The sequence below is a fragment of the Dromiciops gliroides genome, chromosome 2 (genome assembly GCF_019393635.1).
Source record: "Dromiciops gliroides isolate mDroGli1 chromosome 2, mDroGli1.pri, whole genome shotgun sequence".
Classification (NCBI taxonomy): Eukaryota; Metazoa; Chordata; class Mammalia; order Microbiotheria; family Microbiotheriidae; genus Dromiciops; species Dromiciops gliroides.
In genome coordinates, this window is record NC_057862.1 from 262,735,436 (window position 1) to 262,753,322 (window position 17,887).

The 17,887-nt window shown below is 37.9% G+C and overlaps 1 protein-coding gene across 2 annotated transcripts in view; it reads right to left on the minus strand.

Annotated features, from left to right (window-relative positions):
* ATL1 (atlastin GTPase 1) overlaps positions 1–17,887 on the minus strand; it is a 93,503-nt gene that overhangs the window by 43,727 nt on the left and 31,889 nt on the right. For both annotated transcript variants that reach the window (XM_043982038.1, XM_043982037.1), the window contains exons 3-5: positions 12,103–12,237; positions 11,252–11,356; positions 9,312–9,362 (exon numbers count right to left, since the gene is read on the minus strand). In XM_043982038.1, coding sequence (XP_043837973.1) covers positions 9,312–9,362; positions 11,252–11,356; positions 12,103–12,237 — 291 coding nt within the window. The remainder of the gene's footprint in view (positions 1–9,311; positions 9,363–11,251; positions 11,357–12,102; positions 12,238–17,887) is intronic.

The window sequence follows — 17,887 nt, forward strand, 5'->3', positions numbered from 1 at the left end:
GAGGTATATGGTCAATGGCTTCAGCATTGATTGATGACAGTCTGTTGAGAACAGTGGAAGTGTTCAGCTCATGTCTCTAGGATCATGTCCTTAACACTAATCGATGTGACTCCATCAACAATGGGTAGTTGAGATGTAGGACAGGTCTTTGGCCCATAAATAGCCTTCACGTCATTATAAAAGTGCTTTGTTTTGTTACTATCAGTGTAAAACTGAATTTCATCTGCCTTCTTACTGAGCCAAGAATCCTGCATCTATCTAAGCTTCACTTGCACTTTACTTTTGATGGAGTTAAATGCTGCCTTCATAGAGATGGGTGATTTAAACTGCTGGTAAACCCTGTGGAGTTCTTGTTTTTCAGTTAGCAGCTTTTGAATTTCCCCATCATTTCCATCAAACCAATCTTGATGTTTGCTAGTATTCTGACCCAGATGAGCAAATGTAATGATGTACATCAAATTTCTGAAAGCTGTTCACTCCTTTTCTGCTCCACTGTTGCCAACCATGTTTTAGCTCTGCTATTTCTCCAAGTTAGCACAAACTGTTCACATATGGAGAAGCACTCTAACCTATTGATATTAAGTTTTCTGGTAGTCATTTTGCCTTGGGGCTGTTGCGTTTGTTGAATGTGAATGTGTAGATTGGAAAGGAGAAGTCTATGATCAGTCTGGCACTGCACCATACATTGTCTTCATCACTTTCACATCCTACCCTTTCTGTCTCTTCTCCTTATAGTAACAGTCTATTAAATGCCAGTGTTTGCTGTGAGGGTGCATCCATGAAGTTTTATTGTTTTTAGGTAAGTGGAAGACAGTGTTAGTAATGAGGTCATGAGATGAGTATGTCTTCAATTTTAAGTGACCACTGCTATTATAGTTTCTGACTCCATTCCTCCCAAGAACTCTATGCTATATCTGATAGTCTGGGCCTACTCTTGCATTAAAATCATCCAGAATTGCAAGCTTGCCCTCTTTCAGCACATTGATGATGGGGGTCTCCAGGTTTTCATCATTTTTTTCTTTGGCCTCATCAGGATTTGTTATGGTGGGAGTATACACATTGATAATGGTGGCATGGCACTTTCCTGCAAGTGGCAATCACATTGTCATGGGCTTGTCATTCACTCCTTTTTGGAGACATACAAGCTTGTTGATTAGGTTAGTTCTGTGAAACCTATGCCAGCTTCATGGCACTCCCCATCACTGCAGCCACTCCAGAAAAACATGTATCCATTCATCTCAGACTTCAGTAAGCTGGCCATCATTTGCCAGCCTTGTTTTACTCAGAGCTGCTATTTGGATGTGATACCAGCTAAGTTCTCTTGCAACAAGAGCTGTTTGTCTTTCAGGCTTATTGGATTTCGTGTTGTCCATAGGCACGCACACATCCCATGTAGCAAGCTGAGTGAAAACACCTTTGGAAAAGTTTTTGGACATTTTTTTTTGGTTTTACCCACAGAATGGGATCCCTGCCTGACACTGTAAGCAGGCCAAGGGTAGGTTAGGTAAAGCAGACATTTTTAATGGTACTTCTTCTAGCCCCCTTCTTACACCAGGAGGTGAGCAGTGAGGTTCTTTTAAAAGGCCACTTGGACACACAGAGAGCTGCTGAATCCCACTGAGGCTTCAGTCCAGTGAGAAGATGACCTTATGGCCTGGGCCACCTGTGTGCAGGGTTGTGACTAGTGCTCCTAGTGTCTCCACACCTACTACTTTGTTACTTGCTTGTTGCCAAGGAATTTTGAGATAGGTAACAATGGTAAAATAGTATGCGAGATGTTTTTTGACTTGCATATAAATTGGATTTAAGCAAGGCAGAGTTGCATGTGAAGTCACTGACCTCATTCTCTCTCTCAGAGTCACTGGATTCCAGTGGCAAGAAAAAAATCAAGATGACTGGTGATGACTCGGGATGCCCTGAAAAATCTTGGCATCTTCAATGTCTAAACAAGCTCTAAATGCTCCATAGGCACCTGCTTCAGCCATCTTCAGGGTCATTGACACAAATTGCGCTCATCTACCCATTCCATCAGGGGAAGTCTTCACATGCTTGGGATAGACAGCTTCCCTAATTCACCAATGGGTTTGAGGCCCCTCAGTTATCCTTAACCTTGGTTAGCCCATCTCCTCAAATTGTTTACTGGAGTGTGGCTGCTGCACATGCTATAGCTTCTTGGACCCACATGTGAGGGTTGGGCAGCAGGTAGACACCAAAGGTAGATGAAGAGCCCTGAAAAGGTCTTGGCAGCCCTCACACTAGAAGTACTAACTTTTCCTAAACACGCTTGATGACCTCATTGTTTTATGCCTGCAAAACCTGGATATTATACTAGTACCATGTCAATGTATAATTTAAATTTCTAAATGTAGGTTCTAATCTGTTCCCCCAGTTTTGGGGGAAACTGGCTAAAATCACTGATAAAATGAGTTTAGGTTTTTTAAGGGTTTATTGAAAGATAGTAAAAGAAAGAGAAAGATTGAGAACAGAATTCCTACAACCTGGCAATCCTATCTTTCCTCAACTCCCCTGTGAAGTCCTCTGGAGTCTCTCCCCTCTACCACAGTGAGGTCAGGAACCAAAAAGAGAGAGAATTCCTCTCCCAGCATCCGCTTCCTACTTCGTGTGTTCCTCCCAGAAATGGGAGGCTCCTCAAGTTGATTGGCTTGTAGCCTTGATAGACAGCACCCATGAGCAAATGTCACTTCCTGACACCAAGGAAAAGCCACATGGCCTTGCCCTCAGAGGCATTCTCCTCATGGTGGAGCTTTCCTATAGTAAGTCTCCAGCAGGTGGCATCATTCCAATCATTACACCAAGAAATTGAAACACTTCCATTTGAATTATCTTAGGAAGATTCTGAAGATTACAAGATCACCTGCCAAGATAAGGTACCAGACACTGAAGTCCTTTCTCAAGCTGAACTGCTAAGCATTCATATTCTACTGTAGAGAGCACAATTCAGATGGTCTGGCCACATAATTTGAATGGCAAACATATGTTTGCCTAAAAGACTATGTTATGGAGAACTCTCACAAGGTAAGTGATCACATGGAGTTCAGAAGAAGTGGTATGAGGACATTCTCAGGGTCTCTCTGAAGAACCTTGGAATTGATTATGAGACATGGGAGACACTGGCATAGGACTGCCCAGGTGCTCAAAAAAGGTGCTCTGTTCTATGAGCCAAGAACAATTGTAATAGCTCAAAATAAATGTGAGATGCACAAATTTAGAAACGTATCCACTCCAAATGTTTCTATGAACTATTTGTGCCCAACCTGTGGTAGAACCTTCTGAGCTCATATTGGTCTGATTAGCCATGTTTGGACATAATACATCTTGATTACATATAATGATGTTATTTTGGTACTTTTTGAGTATGAAGGACAAAAACTAACCAATCAGCCTTAGGAAATGATTGGTCACCTTCATGCCAGAATGAGGTTTCAGAGAATTTTAGTGAAGGTAGACATTATAGCATTTATTCAATAATTGAGCTTCACATTGCACAATTTCAATAGCTAGGCTTTTTTCCTCCCATTTATTTCATTGTGTTTTTTTATAATCACTTAATCAGTCTACAAGCATTTACTAAGTATTTATGTATTAGGCATTGAGGGAACTAAGATAAAACACATATATACAAACACACATGAAGGGAACCTTGAGTAGAAAGAGAAAGGCGGGAGGTGGGGGGACAGGAAAGGCCTCATGTTCAAATCATATCTTGAAGGAAAGCAGAGATTCCAAGAAGAGGAGGCAGGGAACAAGCATTCCAGACAGATGACATCTCACTGATGTGTGTGAGGAACAACAAGTAAGCCAGCATGAATAGAAATGCATGATGGGGAGTAATGAGGTGAAATGGCAAAAATGTAAAATGGGTCAAGTTGTTAAGAACTTGAATACCAAACAAAGGAGTTTATATTTGATTCTAGCAGTGCTAGGAAACACAGAAGTTTATTGAGTACTGGGACAGAATGGTAAGATTTGTGCTTTAGGGCAAACATTTCAACCACTGTGAGGAATAGATTGTAGACTGTGGTAAAAAATATGAAAGGTTTTTAACAGTCAGTTAGGATAACTGAAAGACGCCAGTTTTTGAAGGACCACCCTTTTGGGGAGGAGACCAACAGTCCGCCTGCTGCGCACATCAGACTGCCTGCTACACACTCGACTTCCGGGGTGGAGAGAAGGGAAGTGGAGCTTTTTCCGGTTTGGCGGGGCTCCTGACTGCGCGGCACGGACCGTCTCCCTCTCTCCAAAGGTGGCCTTTTCGGTTTGGGTGAGTTTTTATAAGGAATATAGACTAAGCTTAGACTTAAGATGATTTGTATTGTCTTTCTACTTTCCTATCCTTCTAATCAACATCACCTTGTGACTACCATAACAATAAAAGGTCTATCTAGAAAACCAAAAGCTTCTTCCATTTACTAGTCTGGGAGATAAATTAAGGGAAAGGTTAAGTAGGGGAGATTTATGATCTAATATCCAATTTTTAATCTCACAAGACTTGAAACAGAGAGATCAGTTGGGAAACTATTGGAATAGTCCAGGGTAGAGGTAGTGAGGCTCTGAATTAGGATGGTGGCTGAATGAGTAGAAAGAAAGGGAGATATGCCAAAGATGTGGAGATAGAAATAAGATCTGGCAACTGATTAGATAGATATATGGGGGGAACAAGAGAGAGGAATCAAGGATAGCATCAAGGTTTTAAACTTGGATAACTAGAAAGATAGTAGTTCCTTCAAATATCTAATATGCAATTGGTGATGAATAAGTGGGACTGAATATAACCTGTCTTTAGCCACATCTACATCAGGCAGAGGCATGTAATAAAGGGAACAAACTGATGGTTGTTTGCCCAAATTCCTGATTTTCAGTGTTTTTTGTGTATGACCATCATGAAGAGGCTTATAGGAAGAGGAAGAAGAAAGACAGCAAGAAGGAAGATAACACAGAGATAATCCCTCTTATTGAATTCCATGGAGGAGTGAGATGGCCTGGAGGTAAGAGATCAAAGTGACCCCATCTGTTGTGGGTATTCTCAGTCCTACATCCCAGAACTTAGTTGATGGGTTGCTGTAAGAGAGTGATAGCTCTCCAAGTGACTTAAGAAAGCTTGGTAGCATGTTGATAACTTGCAGGGGAGGTTGGGTGGAGAGAAGCTCCTGGTGATTTACTTGTTCCCTCTGCCTGTCATCAGCTGAATCATGAGATACTTGTTTTCTGGTCCCCTAGAGAACCAATGAGGAGAAGAGAAAAAAAGATAAGAGATTTGTTTCTCCTAGGCTGCCATCCCAAACTGGCAAGTGCTTATACTTCTGTTGTCTTGACTGTGACCCTTAGCACTCTGGTGCTATATCAATTGTTTTATGTAAAAAATAAAGTCAGTGGCCAACAAAATCCTAACTAGTATGATTTAATGATTTTGACTTGGGTTGAAGGAAGTATTTCCCTTGATCTGATAAGTGATATTTTGTTCCCTCTGGTAGGAACTGAGCTGAGATAGAGCAAAGGAGGACCATGGAATCCCGCAGAAGAGGGAAAACAATTTTAAAAAATCATTCCCTAAATCAGTGGAAAAATATGAAGGATGGTGGCCTAGCTATACCAAATCTCAAACTACATTATAAAGTGGTAATCATCAGAACAATTTGGTACTGGCTAAGAAATAGAGGGTGGATCAGTTGAATAGATTAGGCACACAATACACAGTAGTAAATTACCATAGTAATTTAGTTTTTGATAAGTCAAAGATCCAAACTTTTGGATCATTATTTGACAACTCATTATTTGACAAAAACTTCTTGGAAAATTTGACAAAAATATAGTAGAAACTAGGTATAGACCAACATCTCACACCATATATCAAGATAAGGTCAAAATGGGTACATAAAGGGTGATACCATAAGCAAATTAGCAGAGCATGGAATAGTTTGCCTGTCTGATCTATGGAGAAGGGAAGAATTTATAACCAAACAAGCAATAGCATTACAAGATGTAAAATGGATAATTTGATTATGTAAAATTTAAAAAGTTTTTGCAAAAACAAAACCAATGCAACCAAAGTTAGAAGGAAAGAAGAAAAATATATAGAGAAATAAGTCAAATTTATAAGAATACAAATCATTCCCCAATTGATAAATGGTCAAAGGAAATGAACAGGCAGTTTTCAGACAAATCAAAGCTATCTATAGTCATATAAAATGCTTTAAATCACTATTGATTAAGAAATGCAAATTAAAACAACTCTGGGGTACCACCTCACAGCCATTAAATTGAATAATATGATAGAAAAGGAAAATAATAATTTTTAGAGAGGTTGTGGAAAAATTGGGACACCAATGCACCAATGCAATGTTGAGTTTTGAACTGATCCAACCATTCTGAAGAGCAATCTGGAACTATGCCCAAAGGGCTAGGTCTGTATCCCAAAGAGATAAAAAAGAGAAAAGTACCTATTTGTGTAAAAATATTCATAACAGCTTTTTTAAATAGTAGTTAAGAAATGATACTGGGGAAATGATACGGATCAATTGGGGAATAACTGAACGAGTTGTTGTATATGAATGTAATGGAATGTTATTGTGCTATAAAAAATGATGAACAGGATGATTTCAGAAAAACCTGGAAAGATTTACATGAAATGATACAGAGAGAAGTGAGCAGAACCAGGAGAACATTGTGTGCAGTAACAGCAGTTATGATGATTAACTGTGAATGACTTAGCTATTTTCAGCAATACAATATAATTTAAGACAATCTCAAGAGACTCATGATGAAAAATGTTATCCACCTCCAGAGAAATGATGTCTGGATATGCTATTTTCCTTTTTTTCCCTTTCTTTCCTTGTTTTTTTCCTTCCTTCCTTCCTTCTCTCCCTCCTTCCCTTCTTTTTGAGTTTTTTTGCATGAAATGACTAATATAGAAATGTTTTATATGATTTGCACATGTATAAGCCTATTTCAGATTGTTTGCCATCTCAGGGAGGGGGAGGGAGGGAGGGACAGAATTTGGAACTCAAAAACTTAAAAAAACAACAACAAATATTAAAAATTGTTTTTACATGTATGAGGAAAAATAAAATATTATTCAAAAAATAATCCCCTAGACTAGATGAAAGACTGTTAAAACACATTTTCTAATTCCCATAACTAGAATAATTTTATTTCAAATTCTAACATAGCATGTATTTTAATAGAAAACTAGCTTCCAAAAATATTCAAAAGCACTCAGTTCAAGATGTTTTTTTTGCAGTTAAACTTGTAAATTCACTCTGGGAATAAAGGCATGACAAAGTAGGTAAAAGTACCACGATATATGTAAGAGAGTGCCAGGGTTGGAGTCCAAATCCTGCTTTAATAGCTATATGATTTTTGGTAAATCACTTTACTTCTATATATCTTAGGAAATGCCCCTAGGACTTACTCTACAAAATCAAAATGGGTTATAATCTGTGTTTAGTGAAGAGAATTTCCATAGTATATGAATTCATAGATTCATTTTGTTAATCCCAAAATATCTTAGTTCAAATCTTAGAGACTACAGAAATTATCTCAAATTCAAATGGAATCTCTTTGTAACAAAACCCTCTGTGCTGGTTACCCCAAACTTTTGCCAGATAGCAGTATAAAATAAACAAATAAATGTTTATATTTACATAGGCATATTCATTTATACATACATACTAACTGCTATTATTTCTGGGGCAGCTAGGCAGTACAGTGGATAAAGCATTGGCCTTGGAATCAGGAAGACCTGAGTTTAACTCTCACCTCAGACATTTATTAGCTGTGTGACCCTGGCAAGTCACTTAACCCCAATTGCCTTAAAACATACAGGTCTATCTCCAGTTGTTCTGATGTATATCTTGCCATTGCAAGTCATGACATCACCCCAATGTCAAGGTCCTCTTTAAGAACGAAGGACAAACAACAACTCCCTCCATATATGTATGTGTATATATACAGATACTATTTATATTATTTGCTATAGAATATAAAATAAAAGAGTATTAAGTATTTTTTTGGAAATAATAAAACAGGTTAACTTTTTTTTTTTTTAGTGAGGCAAGTGGGGTTAAGTTACTTGCCCAGGGTCACACAGCTAGTAAGTGTTAAGTGTCTGAGGTCGGATTTGAACTCAGGTACTCCTGACTCCAGGGCCAGTGCTCTATCCACTGCGCCACCTAGCCACCCCAACAGGTTAACTTTTAATGATGTGACAAAAATGAAGTTCACTAACAAATACAAAATTAGTATATAAAAATGAAAGCTTGTATTTCTGTCAGGTATCTAATCTTTTTTGTTTGTTTATTTTGACATAGAAAAACTCACTAAATCAAACAATTAACTGGGATTATTCTTTCCTCTTAAGATTTCCACTTCTAGGACAAAGATTCAAATAACCAGAAAAACCTATCAGGGATTTAGTTTAAAAAGTTTTTCAGGCTGTGTTCTGAGGGTCATTATTCATTTACTCCTGTCTCTCATGCCTCCTGTTTCTTTAACATTCTTCAGTATGGATTGGCAGAATTATGAATCTGAAGTATACTGCAGAATCTTTAATTAGCAAGTAAAGAATTATTTAAAAAATATTAATTGGAATGATATTTTCTATTAAATATGAGGTGGAGGAAAATGTGGTTCAGAATGGCACTTCCGGGAACAGAGCAATATAGTGTGATAAAAGCTAGAACTCATCTGCTTACATGAATGAACAATAAAGACTTTAGAGGGACTTATTTTTAATATGCCCATTCTCTCTCTGTCTCTGTCTCTCTCTGCGTCTCTCTCTCTCATATACACATTTATCTAGCTCGCTTGCTCTAGGATTTATCTATCTATCTATCTACCTATCTATCTATATTCTAATAATCACTATATTGCTCTGTTCTATAAAATCCTATTCCCAACATTTCATTCCATCTCATATTTAATAGAAAACATCATTTTAATCAAGGCTCAATAATCTTTGGCATTTTCAGAATTATGGCCAACTGCCATCAGAACAAGTGATTTAGTGTTAGAGTATCAATTAGTTTACACAAAGTTAATTTTCAATAACCTCCTTTTCTTGAACTTACTGAGGAAAGAGATTGTCGTTTTTAGAATCATTACCATAACCTTGAGGAATAACTGCCCAGTGCCAAAATAAGAAATATAGAAAGTGTATGTGGTTATGCTTCTAGATTATTCTGATAGGTTTTAACAAAACAGAGAATAACCTGGGAAAATAAGACTCCATAATATGTATCAATTTGGAGAGCTTGTAGAACTGGATATATTGAAAAGAACACAAACATTTTTACCTGTAAGTGCTGAAGGTCATCCTCCTGGACATTCTGAGATAAGTTGTATACCTTAATTAAGGATAAAATTTAAAAGAGAATATAACTACATGTTTTCTTGAATATTATGAATTTTCCTGTTTGTTTACATAATATAACTCGAAACTGTCACAGATCATAATGTGTTTTTAAAAAAATGTGTTGTTATGACATGAGAAGACAACTTCTCTACATTAGTTGATTAAAAATTTCCATATACACCATTCATTCTGAGATGGATTAATAAAATGCTTTTCTTAACCCAATTTAACAAGCAATCCACTAAGCACAAAAGGATACTAGAAGTAGTTTTTTCAAACATGTGCTGAATTGTCATCTATATTTAAAGTTTTCTTTATATTGTCTTATTATATGTATGTACATACCAAAACATTACTAACTTAATTGAGAGTTCTATTGGTCTTTGAATACCATGTAAAATGTATTCACCCAAATATTCACTTCAGTCTCTAACCTGAAAGCATGGAACATTTGGATAAACCTCATAAACTTCAAATAGTTTATGACAATTATAGGTATGAATACAGAGAGACCATCACTTAAAAAAGGATATAGCTTTCAGGAATATCAGAGAAGGAAGCCTACTATGGGTTCAAGAGAGATAGGTCTGCAAAAAGAGAGTTGGTTTACAGAAAAAAATGCACAGCGCGCAGCTAGGTGGCGCAGTGGATAAAACACCAGACCTGAGTTCAAATCTGGCTTCAGACACTTGACACTTACTAGCTGTGTGACCCTGGGCAAGTCACTTAACCCTCACTGCCCTGCAAAAAAAAAAATGCACAAAGAGAAAAGGTCCATTGGGACCCATCACTATAGGAATGTAAGTTTTGGCTATGTGTAGTCCCTCCACGTGGGTCTCATTATCACTGGCTTATGGGCCCACTATTCCCATAGATGCTTTGTGTATTTGTTAGAAAGTGTGCCATGGGTTTAGCAGAACAAATGTTTTTTAGCTCCTGTTCATCTTACTAAATTCTGTTGCTTTGTCCTAATTGTGTCGATTGGCAGGATTGTTAAGGGAGAACAGCCTGTGGGGGACTCATGAACTATAATTTTGGAATTAAGTTAGCCACAGGTAGCATCCACGATCTGGGAACTAGCCAGTGGGAATGCAACTTGAGGGACCCACTGAAAATAGGGCACTGGGACCAGAGTCAGGAAGAGCTGAGTTTAAATTTGGTCCCAGACACTTACTAGATATGTGACCATGGGTATGGAAGCTTAACCTGTCTGCTTCACTTTCTTCATTTGTAAATCTAACTCCTAAGGTACTTGTGAGAATAAAATGAAATTATATTTGTAAAGCACTTTATAAACCTTTAAGGATACTAGCTATTATTCTAAAACCTGTGTAAGTAGTTGCTACCCTCAGGGGAGGTAGCTCAGAGGGGGTGGGTGTGCAACAACTGCATATATTATTTCATTAAATATGATTAAGTCTATAGTCTCTAAGCAGAAAAAAAGACCTTTCAGTGAAAACACTGGAATCTTTTTTTGGGAAGGCTCATTATAAATTGTTTTAACTTTTCTATAGGAAATAGATTGTAAAACACAAAAATGTTTCCTGGTCTTATTGAAGTGACAGATTGGTTGGTAATTTAACCAATTTGGTAAAATGAATCAGTGTTATAAAAATCATAGACATTTAGTTGTTGTCTTCCACAATGTGTGCATTTGGAAATCTACTGTGTTCCTTTTTTTTTTTTTTTTTTGCGGGGCAATGAGGGTTAAATGACTTGCCCAGGGTCACACAAGTAGTAAGTGTCAAGTGTCTGAGGCCGGATTTGAACTCAGCTCCTCCTGAATCCAGGGCCAGTACTTTATCCACTGCACCACCTAGCTGCCCCCTGTGTTCAATAATTTAAAGAAATACAATACAATAAATTTATTTCCTTAATTACCTGTATTGAGCTGATCATAGTGCTAAGGGCAAATACTGTGGCTGAATCCCTCAGAGTTGACTGACTATCAAATGTCCCCTGAGTGTCCATTAATAATACTGCAACCTGCAACCACAAAATATAGCATATTTTAATATTATTTGCAGAATATTATAGGAGGACAGTGTAATATGCCAAAAGAGACCTGGATTGGGATTCGAAGGACGTATGTTGGAATCCTGACACTTTGGTCATGTCTCAGCCTAGCTAGATCTCAGTTTTCTCATCTGTAAAACAAGAGGATACTCAAGAACTTTCCTAGCTCGTGGGAATGGAAGCATGGGATTGTAGATAGAGAGCTGGCTTTGGGACAAGGAAGACGTGGGTTCAAGTTCTACTTCTTCCACATACTGCATGGGAAAATCGCTTAAATTCTCAAGGCTCTAAAACCGATGGTTGCACAAAAGGTGTTGCCCTGCATTGGTATAGTTTTCTCATCTAGAAATGCCCTATATCATTCATTGAAATTACAAGTCAAGTCCCTATCCGCTAGGTTATAGTGACGCATGCTCCAGAAGGTAAAGTTATTTACCCTGCTGTTAATTATTATGTGACCCATGCTAAATGATTATCCTCAACTTATCATTGACACTTAATCACAGGAGGGTCCAGAAGTTAATTTATTGATTATAATCCATACTGACTATAACCTATATGATTATAGATCAACAATCCCTTAGGATTTTGTATAGGGGATATAGTTATCTCCTAGGAGCCACCCATTATGGAACTAGGTACCTATAAATTCATGACAAAAAAGCAATAATTGATAGAATTAAATATTACCTACTATAAAGAGGTCAGTTTCATACCTTTTTGCCATCGGGTTTGTTAATTAGGAAGACTTCACTCCATATCTGAATTCCTGTGGTCTCTCGTTCAGATCCACCCCTCCAAGAAAAACCAGTCAGTGGTTCATCATAATCTCCAACCCAATCAACAGACACCTATGAAATAATAAAGCCAAATGAGTTAGAAATAATTTCTGTGTAGATAAAACTCCAGTGCTCATCATTGCTCTGTATCAAAGTTTCTTAAACTGTGGGTTGCAACCTCATAGGGGCCGTGTAACTGAATGTGGAGATCTTGAAAAATGTGGCAGTAAAGGTTTGATTTGTATACCTATTTTATATACCCATATACCTAGGGTCAAGTAAAAATTTCTCAGGTGAAAAGAGGTTGAGAGCGGAAAAGGTTTAAGAAGCCTTATACTATATTATTTCCCTCCTGGCAACAATATATACATACATACACACATATGTATATATATATATCCACATAAATGTATGTGCACACATATACACATAATGTCTACTGTAATATGGAAAACATTTTGGCTCAGAAAAAGGTTTTAGCTGCTGGGAGACCAGATTAGACATATGCCCAAATCTAAAACTTCATTCTAAACTTAAAAGTAGAATGAACTTTGCTAATTTGTCTAACTAAAGTGGTATGAATGAGTAAAAAGACTGAATTGTTATTTTTTAAGAGATTTTAGTTTTAATACCTCCACAATAAATTCACCCTACTTATCCACATTTATGTCCTTGTTATTCAGCTGTTTCTGACTCTTCAGGACCTTGTGGACAGATTTTGTTGGCAAGGATACTGGAGTGGTTCACCATTCATTCTCTAGTTTTATGCAGGCAAAGGTTAAGTGACTTGTCCAGGATCACACGACTAGTAAGCATCAAATGACTTGCCCAGGGATCACACAGCTAGTAAGTGTCTGAGGTCAGATTTGAATTATGTTTTTTCTGACTTTAGACCCAGTGCTATTATCCACTGTGCCACCTAATTGTCCCAACCTCCACTCCAGTCAGGGAGGTCTACTCATTTTTCCACACATCATACCCATTTCTACTCCTAATAGACTTTGCTCAAGCTCTTCCCCCCCGATATGGAATGTCATCATCCTGTTCTCCTCTTCTCCCTTTTCTTATATAGATACTACTTTTTCTTCAAATCCTAGCTCCTTCAATCATCTCTATTTCAGTATTCACTGATTTTTCACTTCACTGAGTGTATCTATCTCTCTCTTTCTATATATATATATAAATTTACTAAATATGAATATATCTATAATTAATACCACACAGTTTAATTATTCTCAAATCTTTCTTTTTTCCTTCCTTCCTTCTTTGTCTCTCCCTTCCTTCCTCTCTCCCTTTTTTCCCTTTCTTTTGTTCTCTTTCTCTCTCTCTCTGTCTCTGGACATGGCTAATGCAGGTTTCTGTTTTGCATGAATACACTTATTGGGGGGAAAAGAAAAAAGAATAGGTCTGATCTTATTTCCCTTTTTGACAGGATTACTAAACTAGCAGGTGAAGGGAATGCTGTGGATAGAATTTACTTTTTTCTTTTTGGTGGGGCAATGAGGATTAAGTGATTTGCCCAGGGTCACATAGCTAGTAAGTGTCAAGTGTTTGAGGCTGGATTTGAACTCAGGTCCTCCTGAATCCAGGGCCAGTGCTTTATCCACTGCACCACTTAGCTGCCCCCTAAAGTTTACTTTTTAACAAAGCATTTAATAAAGTATCTCATATTAGTCTCCATACTATGGAGACATAAAGCTCAGACTTGATGGTTCAAAATTAGCATGGCAGGGGGTCTCCAGGAGAATAGTTTAAGAATATGTGCATGGTCCTGTGCTGTTTAACATTTTAACTTATGATTTTGAAAAAGGCATAGATCTCATCAAATTTTCAGATGACACAAAGCTGGAGGAAATAGGACCTTGACAGGCTGAAACACTGGGATGAATCTAATAAGATGAAATTCAGTAGGGATAAATGTAAAGTCTTGAACTTGAGTGCAAAAAATCAACTTTACAAGCATGAGGTGGGGGAGGCATAGTGGTATAATAGTTATTCTACAAAAGATCTAGGAATTTCAGGGGCCTTCAAGCTCAAAATGAATCAGTACTGTAATGAAGCAAACAAAAATGCTAATGTAATCTTGAGATGCCTTGAGGGGTATATTTTCTAGGAATAGGGACATGATAGCTCTATTGCACTCTGCCCTGATAAGATCTCATCTGGTGTATTATGTTCACTTCTAGCCACCATGATTTTAAAAGGACACTGATAAACTACAGGGCAATCAGGATAATGAAGGGCTTTGATTCTTAATATAAGGAACTGGGTTTGTTTAACCTGGAAGAGAGAAGACTCAGCAAAGTGTGATAATTGTCTTCAAGTTCTGTATTTGATGGAGAAGGAAATGGAAAACCACTCCAGTATCTTTGCCAAGAAAACCCCAAATGGGTCATAAAGAGTTGGATACAACTGAAATGATTCAACAAGAACAATACAATATCCTCAGTGCTGTTACAGGAAGGAGGAATTAAATTTGTTTAGACCCTGAGGGTCAAAGCAGGAGAAATCATTGGGCATTGCAAAGAGGAAAATGTAGGCTTGATGACAGGAGAAAAATTCTAATAATTAGAGCTGTTTAAAACTGTAATGGAATATATGAAGTGAGAGTGGGTTACTCTTCTCTCCTTTTCCAGCTGAGGTCTTCAAGGAGAGCCTAGACAATGGCTTGCTGAGTATAGATTTTTAAAATGGGAATTTATTTTATTTTTAAAATGGGGATTACTTTCAATTATGGGTTGGATTAGATGACTACTGAGCTATCATCCAACTCTCAAATTCTATAATTTTGTAATTGCGAAGGTAATAAGGGACAAATCATCTTCAGGAGGAAGTCAAAGTTCTGTAAGTGCCATCAATTGAGAAGTGTTATTAGAGGAAGAAGACTTGCCTCTGCACTACTCCCTCAAACTTGTACTTGCACCAACAAGTTGGGCCCCCACAGGGCAGAGGCTATCTTGAATTCCAGGATTCCAGTGTACATCATTGGGTGTATACTCCTCGCATCATAGCTCATGAACCCTGACTTGATCTACAAGTGTGATTATTGTTTTTGTTTGTTTGTTTGTTTGTTTTGTGAGGCAATGAGGGTTAAGTGACTTGCCCAGGGTCACACAGCTAGTAAGTGTCAAGTGTCTGAGGCTGCATTTGAACTCAGGTCCTCCTGAATTCAGGGCCTGTGCTTTATCCACTGCGCCACCTAGCTGCCCCCTGCTTATTATTAATAATAACCTCAGACACTTGACACTTACTAGCTGTGTGACCCTGGGCAAGTCACTTAACCCTCATTCCCCTACCCCCCCAAATATATATATATATATATATATATAATAAGCAGGCAGATTCAATTAATTTTTTTAATCAAAGTCATTTACTAAATGACAGAGCAAGAATAGTAGGTATGTAACATTTCCTCAAAAAAAACCTGGGGCCTCAGACACTTAACACTTACTAGCTGTGTGACCCTGGGCAAGTCACTTAACCCCAATTGCCTCACCAACCCCCCCCCCCCAAAAAAAACCCAACCAAACAAACAAACAAACAAAAAACAACCTGGGGCATACTAAGTAGAAAATACATACTCTTGTATGTCCATAGCAGCTGACTTGAGGCAGTTAGGGGACTCAGTGAATAGAGTACCAGGAAGACCTAGGTTCAAATCCAGCTTTAGGCACTTACTAATTGTGCAACTCTGGGCAAGTTACTTAACCTCTGCTTGCCTCAATTTCCTCATCTGTAAAAAGGAGGTAATAATTGCATCCAACTTCCTAGGACTGTTGTGAGATAATTGTAAATTGCTTAGCACAGTGCCGGCAGCATAGTGTTATATAAATGGTAGCTAAAATTATTATTATTATGGCAGATAACATGGTCACTGTTATGATGACTGTATGGACCATCTGGATTTGATGGAGCTGCCTTATTATTCAAAAGAACTTTATGATCAAAATGCCCTCCAACTGAACTCCAAACAGAACTCAGATAGCTAGCAGATAAGTCTCTATCTACTGACTTCTTTCCCCAGGATAATAAGTCTCTATCTTGTAAAAACATCTGGGCATCCTTGTCCTTGACAAAGGACATATAATCATATAATCTTATCATAGTGTTTGCTTTAAGTCAAATTGTCAAACTGATTGGCATTTCATACATTCTTGTTATAGCTGATATTATTAAACTGATTCATGTTTCATACATTCTTGTTATAGATGAATTGTTAAACTTATTTGTATTTCATACATTCTTTTTATGGTGTTTGCGTTTAAGTTGGATTGTGTCATGTTGATGAAACTGCCAACACCCTGTTTATCCACTTTCACAAAAAAAGGCATCTTCAAGCTCCTTCTATGGAAGGAGTAGCCACATGATTCACACCTGCTTATTCTTGGGACAAATTGGTACTATGTTTTTCCTGTATATCTTTGTTCTGGTTTTTCTTCTAGGAGATGTTATGAAAATCATATTCTCTGATCTGCTTTCTGTAGGAGATAGGCATAAAGACAAAATTTTGAACACAAACTCAAAGTATAAAGGTAGTGAGGCACATTTATAGGGAACAAATGTAATCAAGGCAACTGACTCATAACTCTGGAATTACAGGTCCTCCATGTCCTTTCTCTGTCTAGGTATTATTTATGAAGTTGATTGCAAGGTATGGCATCAGTGATAGATTGACTGCCTCCTCAGATGGCATGGTACCTCTGTTGGACAGGTCAGTCCACTGCCAGGCTAGGTTCAGGTTGGGCTTTCACCTTACATTGCATAGTATCTTTCCTCAATAGGTCGATCCTATAGCCTCCTTGGGCTTGCTCCTTGATTGGGGCCTCTGACTTCCAGATTGGTTGCAACCCTCAGACAGAGCACTGCTGTTCCCTGTTAGAACAGGTGGAGACCCTTAGGATGGTCAGAAGCCTTTTCAGATATCCAGTTCGATTCCTTTAAGGCCTCAGTGTAAGGTTTGTCACCTCTGAAGTAATAGATAGGAAACTAGAGTTAGGGCCTCTTGTGGAAAAATACTAACCCCAGTCCCCACAGTCCTGCTTTAGGAAAATATTAAGAAATAATTATGAAGGCCTTTGGGATTTGTCTGAATGAGAGAAATCTATCAGTGCTTTATTTTATTTATTTATTTTTTTGTGGGGGCCATGGGGGTTAAGTGACTTGCCCAGGGTCACATAGCTAGTAAGTGTAAAGTGTCTGAGGCCCGATTTGAACTCAAGTATTCCTGAATCCAGGGCCGGTGCTTTATCCACTGTGCCACCTAGCTGCCCCTATTGGTGCTTTTAATAAAAGTCTGAGGACATAATACTTTAGCCTACAGTTCATATTCTCCTTACTATCAAACTCAAATCAGTTCTAAGACTCAATCAAGAAGAAATCCTGACTTTCAGTTAAGTATACTTTTGTTCACTCTTGACCCTACAGAAAGAAAGAAAAAAGAGTCTTGTGTGTGGTGGGGAATGCTTTATTAAACACAGGAAGCGTCCCTCCTTTTGGTTTAGAGTTTCATAAGGGAGGTCTCTCAAGTTTGGTTACAAATTGAACCAGATCTTGACTTTCCAGGAAAACATCATCTCCAAGGATTCATTTCCCAATAATCACTTACTTATAGTAAACTTTGGTGAAGATCCTACAACTAAACTTTGTACTCTTGTTTAATCTTGAACATGAAATTTTCTTTCTTTCTTTCTTCTTTTTTTTGCAGGGCAATGGGGGTTAAGTG